The sequence below is a fragment of the Nymphaea colorata genome, chromosome 10 (assembly GCF_008831285.2).
Source record: "Nymphaea colorata isolate Beijing-Zhang1983 chromosome 10, ASM883128v2, whole genome shotgun sequence".
NCBI classification, from domain to species: domain Eukaryota; kingdom Viridiplantae; phylum Streptophyta; class Magnoliopsida; order Nymphaeales; family Nymphaeaceae; genus Nymphaea; species Nymphaea colorata.
The window spans coordinates 4,844,762-4,866,041 of NC_045147.1; the positions used below are offsets into that span (position 1 = coordinate 4,844,762).

General features: G+C 38.1%; 1 protein-coding gene across 3 annotated transcripts; it reads left to right on the forward strand.

The window, feature by feature from the left end:
• The first annotated feature begins 3,955 nt into the window (after positions 1-3,955).
• LOC116262014 (ATP-dependent RNA helicase DEAH12, chloroplastic-like) lies at positions 3,956-14,132 on the forward strand. 3 transcript variants are annotated; one of them, XM_031641007.2, is made up of 4 exons: positions 3,957-5,015; positions 7,454-9,236; positions 9,996-10,595; positions 12,818-14,132. In XM_031641007.2, exons 1-4 carry the CDS (start codon positions 4,260-4,262, stop codon positions 14,029-14,031), a joined length of 4,353 nt encoding a protein of 1,450 aa, XP_031496867.1. In that variant the 5' UTR covers positions 3,957-4,259; the 3' UTR covers positions 14,032-14,132. The 3 variants fall into 3 exon arrangements, with proteins under 3 accessions (XP_031496865.1, XP_031496867.1, XP_031496866.1); XM_031641006.2 differs by adding an exon at positions 5,326-5,620 and having other exon boundaries at positions 4,883-5,015; positions 7,454-10,595; XM_031641005.2 differs by having other exon boundaries at positions 3,956-5,015; positions 7,454-10,595.
• Positions 14,133-21,280: the final 7,148 nt, after the last annotated feature.

Consider the following 21,280-nt stretch of genomic DNA (forward strand, 5'->3'; position numbering starts at 1 on the left):
TGACCATAAACAAAATCTAAGTGTGACATCCTCGGAAAACCACTCGGGAGAAAAGCACAGTAGTTTACAACATATATTTGAACACTAGCACAAAAACCAAAATCCATAACATTGATGTTCCACAACTGGTTGGAATTGCTTCATTCATTTAAAGTAAACCTTTAGAAACATGTGCAGGTTATTAATATTGTCTTCTTCTTAACATGTAAAAATACAATGTTATGCAATTTGTTCATAGTTATACATAATTCAATGTGTTCAAAATAGGAGAAATTTGACGTTTCTAACGAGCATAAGTTTGTCGTATACAAGTGGGCATTACATAAATACACACTCCTATTTAGATCATAGAGGTATGAATTGTGGAAAGTGCACAAATGATTTCAGCTTTTGAATCTCGTAAAGCCCAACTTGCCAAGTATGAGATTCCAAATGATCAATTGGAATCTATGCTGAAACATTTTGATGATGAATGGCAAAAGGTATGCATGCCACAAATTTGCTACGGATTAATTTCTACTATAAATATTATCATAAGTCAATGTAATAACATATATGATGTAATGATTTATAGGAAGTTAGTGAAAAGAATACTCAAAATAGTACACAATTGAAGTACCAACAAACTATAGGTACAAAGAGCTTTGTCTGCTTTGAAGCAAAGAAGGTTAATTATAAATTTACATTGATTTGAGTTCATATTTCTATTGAATAATATTGAACTGCACATATATCGACTTGTCAATTTGATATATTTCCTTATACAGTTTGGTGAAGATGGACTTAAGCATTCACGTGCTTAAGTTTTTATTGCTACTCGAAACAGCACTAATGCAAACTATTCTATCCTTGAAACCAGCAGTGCCATAATAGGTGGATGTCTTTAGTTTATTGTCATACAAGATTAGAGATGTTACTTTATACTAAGCATGTTTGTATGTAATGCATCAGGAAAAGCTAAATGAAATTACTTTGCCCGAGAGAGCCTCTAATTCATTTGGCAAGGTTGATGTGCTATCAGGAGTGATGGGAGAAGATAGCTATGGATGAATATGCACAATATGAATATTAGGTGCGAAACCTTCCCATTTTTCTACTAAAAACTTGAAGTACAAAATGCAGCATTGAAAGAGCAAGTTAGTACTTTACAAAGAAAGCTAGTTGTGTTTGAGTAGAAATGCACATGATATGATGAGCTCAAACAAATAGGTGCGTGAGTGCCTTAGCTGGAGGCAGCTTGTGCTAGGATCCCTGAGGTAGAGGCTAAATGTGTAAAGTTATATATGTTCAAAGACCATATAAATGAAATTATGGCTTTGCTTGTGGGATCATTCAGTTAAGTTTCAAATATATTATATGTTCAACTGTTTTCCATTTCTTATAACATACTTCTTTTTTGCAGGTTTGCCCACACCTCTCAATTTTCCCCATTGATGCATGTAAATCAAAGTTTAAGGTTCGATTAGTGTACTTCCTTTCTTGTATCATATTCAATGTCATGTACATGTACCATCTCAATATGGAAGATGAAATAAAGTTATCAAAAACTTTATTTACTGATTTCAGTTTGAATGTATATCATAACAATTCGTTTGTATATGCAGCTTTGGTATGTTATATGTTCATTGCATGGGCTTGTTTGTGTACACATTATTTGGGTTGTATAATAAACTAATGTAATATTTAAAAAAATATTACAATGTGTTCTAGTTTACTAACGGGATGCTTGTCAATATAGAGGCGCTAGTTTACCGATGGGGAGATTTCATCAACAAAGGTTTACTAGTTATTGAGGAAAAAAGGTCGTAAGTAAATGTTTTGGAGTATATTGATGACAAAAGCCATCAGTGTGAATGCTTATATACTAACGGATTGTCCTGCCGTCAGTTAAAGCTTCAACGACACCATATACAGTGACGGTTTGTCTATTTGTTCTGACATCATAATCCCGTCAGTAAAGCTCATATTTATTTTAGTGTTACTAGCTTCACCCCTCATAGACGGAGCATAGCAGGTCCAGTTCATATCCAGCTGCAAGTGAAATTGGCTAAATCCAGAAACAAGAGAATATGGCATACTCCACCAAGGGCATGAGAGTTTCTAATGTAAAACAACGAGTGATCCCTATGGATGAGGAAACACTCTTCCCTAAGAACATTAAGTTCCGATGAAAATTTTGACAAGTTATTCTTTTATGCAAAATTTTAAGTTAAAATTTGATTAATGTGTTTCATTTATTAAATTTTGAATGAGTTCATAGTAAATAAGTGCTTAGCTTAAAGAGAATTTAGACGTCGTTCAAATTTTTGTTATTTAGAATGTATTCCCATTTTACAAATGAACCTTAGAAAGCGTCTATAAGTTTTATTGAAAAAATTAAATAAAGTGATCAATTTTTAAACATTTTTCGAATGTACAATTTTGTAAAATATTTCATCCATTCCTAAGTTTGTGACTTTTGTTGAGTTCTGAAAAAGGAAAAAAAAAAACATTTGAACTTTTAGACGTTGCCAAAGAACATATGGAGGCTCAAATCGACTTTAAATTGTCTGGCTATGACGAACATGTTTGGGCTAAAGCCATTAAAGGAGGCGTGTCCTCAAGAATTCATTTCTCGTCCAGGAAAGAAAAATGGGAATTCTCAAAAATTTAGGTGGTTGTTAATATATCAAAACTTTAAGCGCATTTTTATAATTAAAGAAAAGAATAAGGCAATTTCAATTTTTTTTTTTCCCTCACGGAGAAGAATGCTTGCATTAAGTTTCTTGCCTGCTGCGGCAGACGGCTGGGAAATTGGGGAATGCATGCTTTAGTTGCTTTGTGAAGTAAAGAAAAAGGGAAGGAATTGGACGGTGGGCCCCATCTCTTTCTGGGCAGAGACTTGGGAGGGAAGGTTTCTCTATTTGATGTGAGCGAAAGGTGGACGAGCTCCAGCCCAGCCGACCGGCCAACGGAAATAAATTGCTGCCGCCGTTTAGCCCCAACTACTCAGCTTATTCATTTAACGGGCGTGTTTGTCGAATATGCATTTCATGCTAAGGACGTTAACCATTCATTTTGGACAATGATATGTTTTAATTTGAATGTTGTGATCTTATTTTTTATTATGATCTTAGGTGGTAACATTGGTAAATAATGCAGGACAATCAAACGGGCAGTATTCAGGGGCAAAACCAAGGTAGGGTTTGCATGGGTTGTCGATGCACTAAAATTTTTTTTTAAAAAATTTACATGTATATTTTACAAAAATTTACTTAGTTTGTAAAAAATAATATTTTAACCCTAGTTAAAAGATAGAAACTTTAATTCAGTCTCCTCGTCGTGAAAATTTCTTGACAGTATCCCTTTTATGTGCTCTTCTACCCAACCATCCTACGCTCCTTTAAAAAAAAAAAAAAAAACATGAAGTTCACCACATATTCCACACTTACTTCCAACCCCACATATTTCAAATTACTTCCCTGGGGATTGCCCCTTGATTTTTTTTTATTATTATTATTAAGCTATAAAGGATACAACAACTAGAAGGAACGACAATATAAGCATACGCTAAGTGGAAGAGGGCTCGAAGACATATTTCTGATGATTTAGTTGAAAAAAAAAAAAATCATGAAAATTTGGTGCTTGTTTCAATAATAACTGAAAAGATATTATCCTTCCTTCCCTTGCACAAGCTGTTTAAAGATAATTGTAAGTTAGAAGAAAGGGTTCATTATGCAGAGAATGAATTGAAACAAGTGCAAAATTAGCATTTTACGGGTTCCAAGTTCAACAAAAGAACACTGCTGCCGCTTCGCTTGCAGTGCCCAATTGTTATGGAGCATTCTTAGCCAGACTTATAGGAATACGTATCAAATCAAAAGTCTTGGATGATGGCTCCAAATCTCCCTGCGGCCGTAGGTTCGGTAGTAGCGTCGGGTCGCTCTTATTTTGGGAAAGGCTTGCGTTGCGTTGCGTTGCGTGCTTGCAATGAGGGACGGGGAAAGGTTTGTGATTAAATGGAAAAGAGGAGGACAGACATTTGATGCACGCCACGCTCCCCTCTTTCCTTTTTCACTTTACTTGACGGAGGGGGGAAGCTTTTACTTACCTGGTACAATAGTCGAGGCGACGCCTCCTTCCGTCTGCGGGCGTAACGCTTCGTTCTCTCTTGCGCGCGCCAATTTCTGCAAGGTTTCACAGCAGAAAGCAGCAGCAAGAGAGGGCAAAAGGAAAGGACAGAAGGAGAAAGAGAGGAATCGACTTGGAATGGGAGGGAGATGAGGAGGATGGGTCCCTCACACTTTACTTCGGCCTACGGTCGGAGGGCGAGGCCGGAGTTCGAGGTTCAATTGGTGGCGTCGGGATGGAAAGGGTTTCGGGCATCGGAAATCGATGAAGTGATTCTGGCATGCCCTCCTGCCGACGTCACGCGAGTTTGCCAGTCAGGCGTCGTAGCTGCACTGCTCGGATACCGGCAATGGGACGACGCAGCGCAGGCCGTCATAGCGATCTGGGTGGGCAGGCTTGCCGGGGGCCACTTTCTCACCCCTCAACTTCGTGCCTTTGGTTGCTCTACGGCCAACCGCGAGAAGCTTGCGTTGAGGCTGAAGTCGGTGTTCGTCTCGCACATTGATGGGCTTCTTGAGGGCGACGCAGTACAGAGGTGCAGGAAGAAGCTCGAGGTGGTGGAGAAGGAGGTGGCGGACGTTAAGACCGCGATGAAGGGGAGAAACGCTTTGGCAAGGTACAGGGCACTGCAGGAGAAGGTGGAAGGCCTCAATGTACAGAAGAATCAGATAGCGAAGCGGCTCGAGGAGTTCCAGAGTGCGATGCTCGCTGTGACGTCGTTTCTGGAGCTCTCGGGTGAGGATTCCATTGAGAGTGAGGCCGAATTATTCTTGCTCGGCGATGATCAGGAGCCTAATTGGGACAGGATTCACCACGTTCTGTTGAGGGAGTGCCGGAGGCTTCAAGAAGGGCTGCCTATCTATTCCTGCAGGCGCCAAATTCTCAACCACATCCATTATCGACAGGTTGGTCTTCTCAATCTTTATTTTTCCCCCAATTTCAGTTTGTCTTTGTCGTTACCAAGTTTGAACCCTATTGATGTTATTGTTATCTCCTGTGAAGCCTTTTTCATATTATCCTGCTTGTAGGAGCGTCACTTGTTCATATGGACGACTGAAATAATAAGAAACTGCCAAACGACGTGGTCCGCCTTGTCGCCTAGATGGATTCAGTTTAATCGCTTAAATTCTCTCGTGTTTGGTACTATATGACACTGTTTGACAGTATTTTTCCTGGATCATGTATGCATCGTCTACATTGCTGGACAACTAGCAGACAGTGGATTGTATAAGGAGTGCGGTTTCTCGTGGGCCAGAATGGTGCCCCATGTCCTCAAATGCCTAACAAAAGTAAGAAGGAACGGTAAGAAAGGGAATTGTTTGGCTGATACTGCACACTATACAGTATGACAGATTTTCTTTTACGAGCTGGAATCAGGCTGAAAGTTAATACCTGTGAAAGGTCGTCAGATAGCAGGATCAAATTGGGTAAGCTTTAACAGTCATTCAGAAGCTCACGCGGGTAAAAGATCCATGCCTACTGATAGATTTTCTCCACTCAATGGTCTGCTGTAAGTTGTTACCGTGACTTTCTCAGTCCAAGCTTAAGAAGATCTGTTACAGACATGATTGTGTTCTTTTAGACCTTATGCAAAAGCATTTTGACTTGTTGCAGGCATGACTGTATTTTCTTATACCTAATGCAAAAGCATTTTATGTACATAGGAACTGAAGATTTCTGCTGGAGATGTTCGTTTCTTAGCCGTTTGCATCTGTTCTGGATCAACTTGGGAGCCCAGACAAAAAGTTGAGCATTCTTGTGTATGGATCCAAGTTCGTGGATGTTGAAAATGTAGCTGGGGTGTCTATCTGGCCACTGGGGTTGGCCAGCTTTTTCAACATTTTGAAGATTTTTTAGATGAACCCTACAATATAGATGAATTTTACCTGTCCAAAAATGTAAGGTACAAAAATCACTAAAATCGGATATGTCGATTGGATTTTATAAGAATTTTGAAACCAAGGAAGGTATAGAGACAAGGCAGGTAAGTGCACAAGGCAGCGAATAGTTAGCCAAGTTGGAGCAGGGGAGCATGTGTGGGCTAAGGCTAAGCCTCTTACTGGATGTATAGGCTGTAATTGCAATTGCGTGGCTTGAGGTTGACCAAAGGGAAATTTCGGTATCAAGCAAGCAATTATTGCTGTTCTGCTTATGAGACAGTGACAACTGGTCGATTGGGGATTGCTTCCCACAACAATCATCCTTCAATCATTTGGTTATCACAAAGGCATTTGATTGCATGAGTGTTTTGGTGCCTTGCGGTCATTGCGCATTTGATGGTCTTAAAATCTGTATGTTAGTTTGCTGAGTACCTAGAAGCACTCCTCTTTTGGTCCAACTTTTGGCACATCGGTTAAAAAGTTATCCCGTGACAACAATATGATTACATGTTTGACAGAACTAACTGTATGGATGAGATCTCCATGTTCCAAAAACATGGAATGGACAAAAACCTTTTGACGTATGTATTGGATATTGGAAGGGAAAAAGTTCAAGAGTTTGATTTGAAACCCTTGTACTAGTCAGAGAAAGGATGAGATTTTTTTTCTTCCCGTTCTTAGGTTTTTTAAACTTGGATACCACATCTGAATAGTTATTTTCATAAGAACCACATTTATAAGGAAAATGTTTAGCTATAATGGATTGAACTCAAGTAACAGTTTTCATATATTTGTGTGTGTTGTTGGTATGTTTAACTTTTTAGAAGATATATTTTTCGGCATATGCTTAGTTAGCTGGAGCTGTGAGTTGTGGGTCTGCGACCAATCTTAGTTTGTACCGTTTTTTACTTATAAACTGATGTTTCTACTTTCTTTAGTTTTTACCATTTTTTCTTCTAAACTGAACTTTTCTAGTTTCTGTCTATTATTCTTATTATTGTTATTATTAATTTTTTTTTCACTGTGAACAAGCAGAAAAATTGTAGTTCTTTTTTTTCATTCTGTTGAATCAATAACGTAAAGAACAACAAATTTGAAAAGCTCTTGCCTTTCAGCAAATGACGTTGCAGTTAGTCTATCATGAATGCGCAAGCCTGCAAAACATTTATCAGATTTCATCCTTACTTCCAGAGATTGTATGCTGGACTGCTCCTTTATGATGGTTCAATATAGTCCTTTCCCTTGAATTATTAGTCTCACGTTGCTCAACAGGTTTTTGAAACTTTTCAGAATACGGTTTTATCTTAATCTCTAATGTCTGATGGCTTTCACAAAACCATTCTTTATCATGCTATTCTTTTTTTTTTTTTTAATTCTCTATTTGCTTTCTTGGATTTGATTTTTCCTTCTTTTTGCTTCTTGTACATTCCTTTTAATCTTGTTGCATCTCAATCTGCTTGCAGGTTATGATTTTGACCGGGGAAACTGGCTGTGGCAAGAGTACTCAGTTAATTCAATATCTTGCAGATTCAGAGTTAACAAGGGATGGATCAGTTATATGCACCCAGCCTCGCAAGATTGCTGCTCTATCTTTGGCACAAAGGGTGGGAGAAGAATGCCGTGGGTGTTATATTGGGAAGTCTGTGATTTGCTATCCTTCTTACTCTTCTTTTCAACAGTTAAATACAAAGATAATCTATATGACAGATAATTGTCTCCTCCAGCATTTCATGCTTGACACAAACTTGTCCAGGGTTTCATTTATTGTTATAGATGAAGCTCATGAAAGAAGCTTGAATACCGATCTTCTTTTGGCTTTGCTGAAAAAATTGCTGCTCCAAAGACCTGATCTTCGGCTCATTATAATGTCTGCAACAGCTGATGCAAGGAAGCTCTCGGAGTACTTTTTCGGCTGTGACACATTTCATGTGACGGGAAGAACTTATCCTGTTGATATTAAGTATGTTCCAAGCTTGTTGGAACCTTCAAACGCTAATTTTTCAAGTCTCAGTTCTCTAAGCTGCCCATATGTTATTGACGTTGTTAAGACAGCCAATAAAATTCACAAGACAGAGAAGGATGGGTCTATTCTTGCCTTTTTGACTTCACAGGCAGAAGTTGAGTGGGCTTGCGAAAATTTTCAGAACCCTTCTGCTGTTGCACTGGCATTGCATGGGAAACTGTCCTGTGATGAGCAAAGTCGTGTTTTTCAGGATTATCCAGACAAGAGGAAAGTCATCTTTGCAACCAATGTGGCAGAAACTTCTCTGACCATTCCAGGGGTGAAGTATGTGATTGATTCTGGTATGGTCAAAGAGAGCAGGTTTGATCCGAGAACTGGCACAAATGTACTAAATGTATGTAAGATCAGCCAAAGTTCTGCCAATCAACGATCCGGCCGTGCTGGGCGCACAGAACCGGGTAAATGTTACAGGCTTTATTCAGAGCAAGAGTTCCAGTCTATGCAATCACACCAAGATCCAGAGATCAGAAGGGTTCATCTTGGCATTGCTGTTCTGAAGATTGTTGCTCTTGGCATTACTAATGTGCTAGACTTTGAATTTGTAGATTCTCCCAGTCCAGAAGCAGTAGAACTGGCTATAAGAAATTTGGTTCATTTGGGTGCTGTGATCTGCAAGAATAACACATTGGAGTTGACAGATTGTGGCCATTGCCTTGTAAAACTGGGTATTGAGCCCCGACTTGGTAAACTTATTCTTTGTAGCTTTGACTATGGTCTACGCCGGGAAGGTGTTATTCTTGCTGCTGTAATGGCAAATGCAAGTAGCATATTTTGCAGAATTGGCAGTGCCGAGGAGAAAACAAGGTCTGATTGCCTCAAGCTTCAGTTCTGCCATCCTAATGGTGATCTATTCACTCTCCTTGCTGTTTATAAGGAATGGGAAGACGCACTCAAGTCTAGGAAGAATATATGGTGCTGGGAGAACAGTGTCAATGCTAAGTCCATGCGGAGATGCAAAGAAGCTGTAGTTGAATTAGAATACTGCCTCAGGCATGAGCTTAATATAATCATTCCCTCATATTGGTTATGGAAACCACATCTGCCTAGCAAGCATGATAATATGCTAAAGATGGTTATACTTTCGTCTCTTTCAGAGAATGTTGCTGTGTTTAGTGGACATGACCGTCTTGGTTATGAAGTAGCAATGACAGGCCAACTAATACAGCTCCATCCCTCATGTTCCCTTCTAGCATATGGCCAGAAGCCTAACTGGGTCGTTTATGGTGAGCTTCTGTCTGTTTCAAGGCAATATTTGGTTTGTGTAACTGCCATTGACCAAGAATGTCTTAGTGCCATTGAACCTCCTCCCTTGTTTGATGCTTTGGAACTGGGTAATCGGATAATGCAGAAGAAAATTGTTTCTGGAATTGGAAATAATATTTTGAGAAGATTGTGTGGAAAATCAAATTCTAATTTGCAATGTCTTATTTCACAAATTCAAAAGTCATGTGAAGATGACCGAATTTCTGTTGATGTTGATTTTGACAGGAGAGAGGTCCAAGTATTTGCTTCTGTGAAATCCTTGGATAAGGCTTTTAACATGGTAAACTGTTCAATTGAGTGTGAAACAAAATGGAGTAAAAATGAATGCATTGAGAAATATTTGTTTCATGGAGTGCATGGTACCTCTCCTCCTTTTGCATTGTTTGGTTCAGGTGCTGAAGTAAAGCATTTGGAACTGGAGAAAAGGTTTCTAACAGTCGAAGTTTCTCATCCTAAGGTCAAGTGTCTTAATGATAAAGAACTGCTTATGTTGTTTGACAATTGTACGTCTAGTATAGCTAATTTTTACAAGTATCCTCCTGCTTCACAAGAAGGTGATAAATATGAAAAATGGGGGAAAGTAACGTTTCTTTCTCCGGAAGCTGCGGAAATGGCGGTCATCAAATTGAATGAAGTAGAACTGGATGGTTTTTCTCTAAAGGTGTTTCCTTTCAGGCCTGCCTTTGGTGTTGATCCTAAAGTATTTTCCTTTCCTGCAGTCAAGGCAAAGATTACATGGCCTCGCAGGCAAAGCAAGGGTGTTGCCATCATTAGATGTGCACCTAATGATGTCACTGTTGTCGCAGAAGAATGTTCGGCAATGCTGATTGGTGGAAGATATGTACATTGTGATGTTAGCACAAAATTTCCAGATTCTGCTGTCATAATGGGACTTAGTAAAGATGTTCTTGAAGCTGAAATTTGGGAGGCATTGAGAAATAGAACAACAAGGAAAATACTAGATGTTCACTTATTGCGAGGACAAGTAGTCCATCAGCCTTCTGGTACCGCTTGTGAGGAAGCTCTTCTTAAAGAAATCACTGATTTTGTACCTGGGGATAAGTGCCATGTCCATATGTTTAATTCTGAACCAAAAGATTATTTGATGAAGGCTTGGATTACTTTTGATGGAAATCTTCATCTCAGAGCAGCAATGGCTTTGGATCACCTTCATGGGAAAGTACTCTCTTGTTGCCTCCCTTGGCAAAGAGTACATTGTGAACACATATTCCAAAGCTTAGTCTCATGTCCTTCCTCTGTATATTTTGTCATCAAGAAGGACCTGGAGTCTTTGTTTGAGAAGATGAAATTTCAAAAAGGTGTCATGTTGCACTTAGTTCTTAATGTAATTCTGTTTTTTTTTCAATATCCTGTTTTGGTTGTTTGATGTTGGATATTCTTGATATTCTGAACTGTTTTCTTTGTTTCTGTTTCGATTTTTTTTTTTTAGTGTTGAATTCCATCATCTTGCTAGACCTATTTTCTTCCCCTCAAATTCCTATTTTCTTCCTAACCGTGTGTTTTAGTCAATCAATATGTGTCTTGCACAAGGGCTTGCTTGATAGGTGTTCACCCATTAGGTTGCCGTCTATGAGATTGATTCCCTAGTTATACACTTTACTGGCATTAGTTGTGAACCATACAATTTTGTTCAGTATTTTTGACCTATGTCTATTTGTTAAGTGTGCTTTTCCTTGTGTTTGATGAGATTTCCTACTTTTATTATTTCCAACTTTGCTTAGATTTTTTTTTCTTTTTTTTGTTTTTTAGTTCATTCTTCATTGGATTGCCTTATTATATACTTTATGGTTGATGAGTGTGAACCATGCATCTTTGTTCAGGTTTTCGCTTATGTTTGTCTATTTGTTTTGTGTTCTTTTCCTTTTTGGGTTTGATGTGTTTCCGATATGAACATTGTGAAGTACTTCTTCCATCTTTTGTTTACTACTTCTCTTCTGTTTGACATCTTTTGGTTGCATAGTACCTTACTTTTAGGTTGAGTATAAACCTTTTGACGTAGGAGTATCAACATAAAGGCCAGTTCTTTGTTTGCAGTATTTCAGATTGTTGCCATCTTTGTGCTGCTGTGGTTGCATAAAAACTAATATATGGAAGAAAAGAAGAGGGTGGGCGGTTGGGTCTACCATCTTCTTTTGTGTGTTGCCCTTAGTATTAGTCAAAAAGTGCCAGGCAGGTCTTAAAGAGGACCTAGGTGGGTCAAAAACAGTAAATTAAAGAAAGTGAAGAATAAGAGTAGAAAATAGAAAAAGAAGAAAAGGAATAAAGAAAGAAAAGTAGAAAAAGAACTTTTAGAATTTTTTGTTGGGTGCCTAGGCAGCCCAGCCCCTAGTCGAAGACTGTGTGCACGCTGCACATGCATATGTACATCTACACAAAAATAATATTCTGTTCTCTTAAGGTCCTTTTAAATTTTCAATGGTGAAGTGAGGATGCCTAGTAAATTTTCTTTTTTCTTTTTAAACTTCAATTATCTTTTGCTGCTTTTTTTTAGGGAAGGGAAACTTTTAATCTGTGACCTCTAAATATAGGTAATAATCTATTCGATCTCTGGTTGGTTTTCTTGATTGTGGGATTATTTGATTAGTTTGGAAACTATATCCTACAATATCTGCTTAGTCCATACTTGATGGAAAATAGCATACACACACACACACACACACACACATATATATATATATAGAGAGAGAGAGAGAGAGGTAAAAACCAGGCACTGGTCAGGGACAAAAACCAAACCCTTTAATTTTTTGTTAAAAAATTATTTTAAATGAAATATAAACATCCTAATATATTTATAGAAACTATTTTGATATAAAACATGCTTTGAGTCAGGTTGTTTTTATGAAAAATGTTGATTTTTTCTATTATCGAAAGGTTGGTGCTGTGAGAGCCATTCATTTTTGTTTATTATAAAAAGTTAAAAACACTATTCAAACCAAAAAAATGATCAACTTAATATATATTCAAACCAAAGGCAACCATTTCCAGGCAGTATATCTGATATTGAACCCAAAATACTTTGGAATCTTGGATCTGTTGAATGACATGGATTACAGAAAATTCTTTGAAAATTCGACTTTCAAAGCTTCTGTAAAATTTATTGCGAAATCACTCCAACTCTCTTAATGTCATTTGGTGGGACATAATAAAGTTTCTGCAATGGTGTCGGACCAGCATTAGCATCAATTTGTTGATTCTATCTTGAAGCAGCATCCCCTTGCCTCCTAGACTTTCTTTTGAAAACTAATTGATTAGGGTTAAGATGTAAAGAAGAATTTTGGGCCCTTTATAGCTGAATTTGTTCATGAAAGAACCAAATGTGTGAGGGTTCACTTGTTATGTGGTCCAACCTTCTCTCACTTTCTTGGGTGATATATTACTGCTGAATTTTCATGAAGAGCCAAATTTACTACTGCTTTATTGGGTGATATATTACTAGATCCAAACAAATTAAATTTAGTAGAGGGAACCTGAGGACAAGCCTATGATATTCTAAAGATGTCTTGTTTTACTTGCTGCACAGATGCCGTTGTCAGTATGGAGAGAACTGGAAGTGGTTCCTTCAGAGTGAAAATAGTTGCTTCTGCATTGCGTACTGTTGCACAATGTCGGTTGTCTTTCGAGAAGCTAATGAAAGGAAAAACCATCACTCATGTGGATCTCACGGTTAGTGTGCTCCAAGTACTATTTACGCAAGTGGGTATCCAACTGTTGAAGTCATTGGAGAGAGAGACAGGGACATATATCTTATTTGACAGGCATAACCTCAGCTTAAAAGCTTTTGGACCTCAACAGGGAATTGCTGTAGCTGAGAAAAAATTGGTGGAATCTTTATTAGCTCTTCACAGAGAAAAGGAATGTGAAATCCACCTCCGTGGTGCTGAGATGCCACATAATCTGATGAAAGAGATAGTCCGCCTTTTTGGACCTGATTTGCATGGTCTCAAGCAGAAGGTGGCTGGGGTAGACTTCAAGCTCAATGTTCGTCGGCACATACTCTCATTTTCTGGGAGCAAGGAACAAAAACATCAAATCGAAAATATAATTGCTGGTATTGTACAGGATATGAGTGGTCGGCAAGTCAGAATGCACAATGACGAAGCCACATGCCCAATTTGTTTGAGTGAAGTTGAAGATGGTTTCAAGCTTGAGGCATGTGGGCATGAGTTCTGTAGGCTTTGTTTGATAGACCAAATCGAAGCTGCAATACACAGTCGGGATGGGTTTCCACTATGCTGCATTGACGAGGGATGTAAAATGCCATTTTTTTTGGTAGATTTGAGGTCCCTTCTTTCTAGTGAGCAGTTAGACGAGCTATTCAGAGCATCTGTAGGGGCTTTTGTGGCTTCTAGTGGGGGTAAATACAGGTTTTGTCCAACCCCTGATTGCCCGTCCGTGTACAAAGTTGCTGACCCTGAGTCGCCTGTTGGGTTGTTCATTTGTGGAGCATGTTCAGCAGAGATATGCACCAAGTGCCACATAGAATCTCATCCTTTCATGACGTGTGAGCAATACAAGGAGTTCAAGGAGGACCCAGATAGATCACTGAAAGAGTGGAAGAGAGGAAAAGAACATGTAAAGAACTGCCTAGCCTGTGGATACACAATAGAGAAGGTGGACGGATGTAATCATGTGGAGTGTAAATGTGGGAATCACATCTGTTGGGTTTGTTTGGCAGGATTCCCTGCCAGTGATGATTGCTACGCACACATGAGATCTGTGCATCCTGCAGGATGATGTTTATACTTTATATATGTATATAATACGTATAAGTCCATGTCAAGATCAAGTTTAATATATATATATATATATACACGATATATGCTTCTTTCTTCTTCCATATGGTTGCATATTGTTTGCATGTTACTTTGACCATGTTGTTTAGCTTTATACTTGTTGTAAATGACTACCTCTCTTTGAGGTATAATACTGAACTTCCCCCCTCTTGAGCCGAGAGTTAGGATTCTGGAAATTGTCGATGGGGCCCCTCGCTCCTAACTATCCCTCAGATTATGAATGAGAGTTAACTAATCCGACCTCTCTTTGGGGCGTCCATTACTACGACCCAAAGAGAGGTAGGATTAGTTAACTCTCATTCACTTATTTCGAGTTAGGATTATTGAAATTATTTTGGATTATGGTAATGACTAACTATCCATCTAATTATGAAGGAGAGTTAACTATTACTAACTCTCTGTACAAGTGGGTGTGGTGGCAGGTAGACCCCACCCACTTGTAGGGCATACAGCCCAGTCTGTGGGCGGCGTGGTAGGTAGACCCCGCCCACTTGTGGGCTGTATGTCCGTCTGAGAGTTAGTAATAGTTAACTCTCCTTCACTTTTGAGTTAGAATTATGGCAAAATAAGTGTGACCATGTTGTTTAGCTTTATACTTGTTGTAAATGATCTCAGGATTCACTAGCCTGGTGCGTTGGTGATAGCTGGAGTGTCATGTTCAGGTAAACTTGGAGAGGTATGTGTTTGATCATGTCAGTCACCAGTAATATGTTTACAGTGCATGTTTTCTGTAGTACAGAAGCAATGCCCGCTGCAATTTCTGCGAGGCAATCGACGAATCGTGGAATTCATTAGTGTTGAGCAGAAGTGACCCTTATATTTTTTAAAGATTAAGAACAACGAGAATTTTCATAAGAATATCGTGGGACAAAGATCTTTTCATTAATGTTTCTCTTGAATATGCATTCTGACCTCCGAGAAGGGTTTTCCTCTATATAATTTTTTGCTAAAGATACCATTTATTTCGTGGATAATTTGTTTAATAGAAAATTCTTTCATCTTGGGTTGAAAATGCGCATCTCTCTCCTATTATTGCAAACGAGGAGTGGGCATTTTTCTGGTTCTCTTTCCAGGTGATTGAAAAGAAGCTCGAAGTGGGAAGCATGCTAGTCGGCAGCCCAAAAAGTGTTCAAGTTCGAATAAAAAAAAATTAGCAAATTGGAAACTTTAAACTGGGGAAAAGGAAACGAGTAAGACACTGGAGATGAAAATTTTCAATTTGTGCTCTCTCTCTCTCTCGGGGCAAGTATTTGGTACTGATGAAGGGACGAAATTATTGATGTTTGACTCACATCAACAGGCTCGCCAGTTCAGTCTTCTCTTTTCCTCCACATGTATGTACTCGTCAAGCATTGTGTATTATGCTTTTCTGACACTAAATACAGTTCTTCTGTTCATTGATTCCTCTTTGAATTTGTAGCTTTGACTTATGAAGCTGTTGGATCATGCCATATGTGGCCCTCTAATTCTCTTTTACACAACTATGTTCCGCACAAGAGAAAGAAGGGTCACGAAATTGTGGTGCGAGGAGCGACGGTTTTGTTCATTGATTCCCTTCCTCGTTGATCCCCAAGCATTTGTACAAGCCATTTCTTGTTTATTTTCTTCCCTTTGCTTGGTAGCATGAAGTCGATTAGCTCTTTCCTTTTTTTGTGCTTGCAACAAGGATGCTTTCCCCCATCACTTAGTGCATATTTGGTCGGCCCCTAACAAGTGAAAAAGCAAATCCTTTTGAGTCCCTACTATGTTGCAGTTTGAGAGGGACACATCATGGATTGGGAGCTTCCCCAACTGTCACTTTTGCCCGTTCCCCTTACCAAACGAGCTGAGCGCTTCCAGGCCGACGCCTTACATCTTTGTAACAGAATCCAGTGCACTCACCGAACTTTTTATGCGATTATTTATGAGCTGATGAAAGCAGTCCAGTTCATAACGTTCTCCTTTCTGAGTTGGGGCGAGTTTTGGCACCAACGAGAAGCTCAAGCAGCGTAATTGTATAATTGAAGTTTGATCCAGGTCTTCAAATTTGTGCCTTTCCCGTTCAGTGTATAATGTTTTTCTCTCAATCAGAGTTAAAAAAGGGAAATAAATAAATAACAAACATGCTTCCAGACAATTGCTTGGGCTTATCTATTCCGGGGTTGGCAGTGGTTCGTCATCTTTCTCAGTAGTTTTTTGCGTCTGAAAAATATACACACACACTCTCTCTCTCTGTCTCTCTCTTTCTCTCTCTAGACACACACACACACACTGCTCGATGCTATCATATCGAGAGCAAAAATGGTACGAGAACGGGTCCCTATAAATACGAAAGCAAAACCAATACGAGCAGGGGTCCTAAAATATTCGCTCGTACCGAACCTGCAACAAAAAACATATTAATAAAATTATTAATTGATTTTTTTCCCAGCGGGAACGCCCGGATACATGCCAATGTGTATATACTTTTAACGTTTAGTACCCCACTCCATAGGTTATAGAGTCTCTCATCCACGCTTCTGTGATGTCTTCCTTATTTGGTGAACCGCCCAAAACAATCATTTTTGCTCCACCGTTGGAAAGCCTTGGAAACAATGTCGACTCTTTCATCATATGAAACCGTTCCAACTCCCCCAAATCACAGTAATCAGCTTCCGGGCATGGTATCAACTTGAAATGCAAGGAGAATATTTAAGATTGATGCAATGGAAAGAGAACTGTTCTAACTCACAATTAAGCAGTAGAAAAATGAAACAAAAAAGAAATTAATTGAGCTAACGAGGGAGCTAAAACAAGAGTAATTGAGGTGTCTCAAAACCATCAACTAAAACTAAAAGAACAGGGGATGTATGGACTTTATATGCCACAATAAACACTAAATCCAAATAAAATACGTAGATCAAGGCCAGTTCTTGAAAGTTTTCAACATACATTTCCAGGCATAATCAAGTGGGTACGCCTAGATCTTTGTCTTCTAATCTTTTCTAGCATTTCAATGTTTTCACTCTGGTTACATAGTGACTACTTAACTTCGCTGGTTTTAGTCCATAGAAACCATGGTATCACTAGCCCTTCATGGAGGCCGATGGGGATTTGGTGTGTTTTCCATAGTATCCATGCCAATTTCAGCTCGTTTTCAAGAATTGCGGCGCGTTGTTCTTCATGTTTAATGCTTTATCTCTGTGTCATTTGTAAGCTCTCCAATATGGCTACTGCAATATCCTTGTCTTTCCTCATTCACATGAATTCATACAAAGGTTTGTGGATCTGATGTTGCGATCACAACGTTCCATCATTGTTCATGCATGATAGAGTAACTGTTCTTTTCAAGCTTTTAATGTTATGGTTGTTATGAACATGTTATATTCAGTTTCCATGCATTCATGCATCATGAACTTGGTTCTTTTTCCACAAATCATGTTGATTCATGAATTGCTTGTTAGTCCAAGTATCTGAGTCTTGCTAGAAGCCCCCTTTTGCTTAGTTTATGCATTTTAAATACCTACATTACAATCTTATAGTAAAATTCAGTTTTCCATAAGTTCAAAACTTAGCCCTGTTTTAAGAACATACTTCTCCCAAACCATAGCATGTTTCTCTCTCACCCTCTCGCCTTCTAAAGTTGCTGCCCAAAGCAAGGGTGGCCCTATTCAAGCTTGGGCCCACCCAGATCTAGGTGTCCCCTCTTGGTGGTTCCACCCAGTCTGGGTTTAGTTACACTAACTTAGATTATTAGTTAAATCTTAATCTTCATTAATTCTTCCTAGCTTCTACAAATTAATATATCACTAGTTGAGTGATTAGGGTCCTAACTACCCATTAAAGGATAATTAAGGAAGCTTAATCACAACTAAGGACCTTAATCATGGATTAAGCTTGTACTAATATACACATGGTCTCTATCAAAATTTACACCCATGCCACTGCCTTAATTACCAATTTGGTCTTGCTTTCCCAAGTCAAGGATATCCATTACCCTTAGGTACGACTTGAGTCCTTGCCAAGCTTACTATGTCTATTTTATGCCACGTTTGAAGCACCAGGTAGCTCAGATGAGGCTCCTTCAAGAGGTGCTCGAATCCAAAGGGACACAACTTGATTGATTTCAATGCCAATGAACCTATGTCGAGGTGATGGAATTACTAAAAAGCCATGTTAGGGCCAAAATTAGTGTTTTTGCAAGAAAATGAATGTTCCAAAATGCATATATACACACACACACACGCACACACACACACACAAAAGCAAATGGTTAGATATATACATGTATAAATTAGATGTTATAGGATTCCTAAAATTCAGAAATTTAGCTTTAATTTGGTGGATAAAATATGATCCAAACATCATATTTTCATGTTCTTTTTTTAACTTAAGCATTAGGAAGCACACATATGAAAAATGTTTCAAGAGGTGTATTATATTACTTTATCTAGGAGGAACAATACATCACTAGACACACATAAATTGAAGTTGTAACTGTAATATCAAGGGTTTTAGGCTTTAGCATCTAGAACTATAAGAAAGATAAGTTAGGATTTGTCCTCGATATGTTGTCCAAAATGAAGGCAGATATTTGTTCAAATACTTGTGGATTATGATAGTTGTTAAGAACTGATTGACTTCCATTTAGCTTTGTAGTTTCAAAGTGACTACTTTGCACTGCGAAACTAACAAGGCTATATCATTTAAACAAAGGATATATCATTCAAATTGTCTCTCTTGCACACATTCTAAATATCGTCTCAAATTGTTATAATGATGGGCCCCAATAACAAAATGCATATATTTGTTATTTCATACACTATTGTGAACATGAGAAGAGACAAATTTCACATCGCCAAAGGGTTGTAATTATAGATATCATTGTTGTTTGTATAGAGAAGTTTCTTAATTGATAAGAAATGCTCTAGCTTTGATTGTGGTTTACTTTGAACTACGTATTTTGTTGACAGAAATAATGTTAGTTGGGTGGTTATTAGAATGTTAGAAAAGTGGAGTGAGTGCCTCTTAATAATTTCCTTTTATTATGTTGACTTTAGTGTAAATTGTTTGCAGGACATGTCTCTCTATTTTAAGAGAGGTTAGGGTTAATCAAAGGTCAATTTTTTTTGTTCTGTTTCAAACAGTTGCATCATAGTATCAGAGCCACCAGCTCCTAGGAGGATTTGATACCATGCTTTTGGGATTCTTACTTCTTTCCCTCGTTCTCTTCTCTTCTCTTTTCTTCTCTTCTCCCATTTTTCTTCTTTAACTTGACTCCAAAATAAATATATTCTGAACACCACTCGAGTTCTAGTCATAAGATTGGAAGTCTGATCCCTAATGGTAAAATAGGCCTAGGTGATTATAACCTCAAAATCTTCATTGTTGTGGATATTGATGACTGAATCACAACCTAGCTGACGCTGTGGATGTTGAAGACATTTGCTACCTTTGTAAGAAGTAAATTCAAGAGATGTTGAAGTAATAAATCTTTGTTTTAGTCCAAGAATTGTTGAGGTTTATGTGGAAGAGGTTTTTTCTCCTACCCAAAAATCATGAAATCAAATCCGATGTTGTTGGATCATCGGATTTGTAAGTTATTTAAAGTCAAAATATTGTGAATGCAGTTGGACATTGTCGCATGTTTCTTATTATTTTCAACGATGTGAAGTGTTTAATGCCCTAAATTCCTTGACCTTTGTTCATTGCCTATCATGGAGTTACTACTACCAAATGTTTCTACTACTCATATTTGGGATTGATTACTACGTCTAGTTTTGGATTTTTGTATGTCATCAGCATGTGTGTGCTTATAATTGTCTTGCTGAAAATATTTTGATGGGAGTCGCATGTTTTGGTTCATGTTTGTGACATGTTCAGATATAAGATAATTCCTATTTGTGTTGTGGAAAGATTGCAGAATATCTTCACATTATTTTTAGTATAACTACTTAATTCTTTGATATTATTTTGGATTCAAATCTAGTAAGGGTTGGTTTCCTGTAATCAGCCAATGAGTGAAGAATATGTCAAATACCAAAGGTGAACAAAATTCATATGTTTTAGTAGATCTAAGGCATTCGCTAATCCCTTCTTGTATAAATTTTTAGTGAAGCTAGATGATAATAGCTATAAATGCTGGTCTATTACCTTCATAATGTTGGTTTACATGTACCAATAAAGCTTTATCTTATTTGACTAAGCAATAGATAACTATACTAAATGGTGAAAAATCATGACAATGCTGTATCATGGATTATGAATGGCATGTGGCTACACATCGCAGATGGTCATGTTTATTATTCCGTTGTTAAAGAAATGTGGGACAACTTGAAGGTTACATTTTCCCAAGGTAAAAATGTTAATCGTGTTCATTAAGTCAAGTAGGAAATTTATAAGTTACAGCCAGATGATGAGAGTCTGGTACAATACTATGCATTAGTCAGTTGTGAGGGCTTCAATTCAGTTCATCCTCCTAACCAAGAGAAAACTATGATTGCATGATTCTTGTTGGGGCTTTCTCCAAACTTTGCAGTTGCCGAAGTCCAAATGCTCATAGGAGCTAATATTTATAATCTCATGAATGTAATAATAGGCTAAGTGGATTGGTCATTACTCTTTCAGATGCTTCTCCTCGTATTAATGTTTTCACTGTACTTTTGTTATTTCTGTAACTGCCTTTGGAGGACGTAGACATGGCATAGTAAAAAATGTTCAAGGTGGATGCGAACATGGAGGTGGTAGTAGAGGAAGATTGCGTTGTATCTATTGTGGGAAGCAATGACATATTGAGGATCAATTCTGGGACAAACATGGGAGACCTTCTTTTGTATTGGCTCCTAACAAATCCACTGCTAAGGCAGTTACATCAGCCAAAAAGATAGTTTTTTTTTTCTTTTAATGGACTCTATCACCCTGAGCAGTGGTTATATGAAAAGTTAATATCCTAGGGTTCTTCATCAATGACTAATTCCATGGTGACGACTGTTGTAGCATGTTTTGTCTATAATATTAGGTCTCATCCTACTAGGTCATGTATTATTAATTCAAGAGCCTCACGGCACTTTTGTGACAATGACAGCCAATTCACTAACTTGGCTCCTACCTCCTCATATCATAGTGTTACCTTCATTTTTGGTCGAGTTTTCTTACTGGTGGAAAGGGAGAAGTATCTTTATCTCCCAAATTCTTTATATGTGATGTTTTACATGTTTCTTTTTTTTTTTTTG

Excerpts from the sequence above, each read along its gene's own strand:
- LOC116262014 (XM_031641005.2), top strand. The coding sequence starts at position 4,260 with ATGAGGAGGATGGGTCCCTCACACTTTACTTCGGCCTACGGTCGGAGG. Across the intron at positions 5,016-7,453 it reads ACCACATCCATTATCGACAG|GTTATGATTTTGACCGGGGA; the intron begins GTTGGTCTTCTC and ends ATCTGCTTGCAG. Across the intron at positions 10,596-12,817 it reads GAAGATGAAATTTCAAAAAG|ATGCCGTTGTCAGTATGGAG; the intron begins GTGTCATGTTGC and ends CTTGCTGCACAG.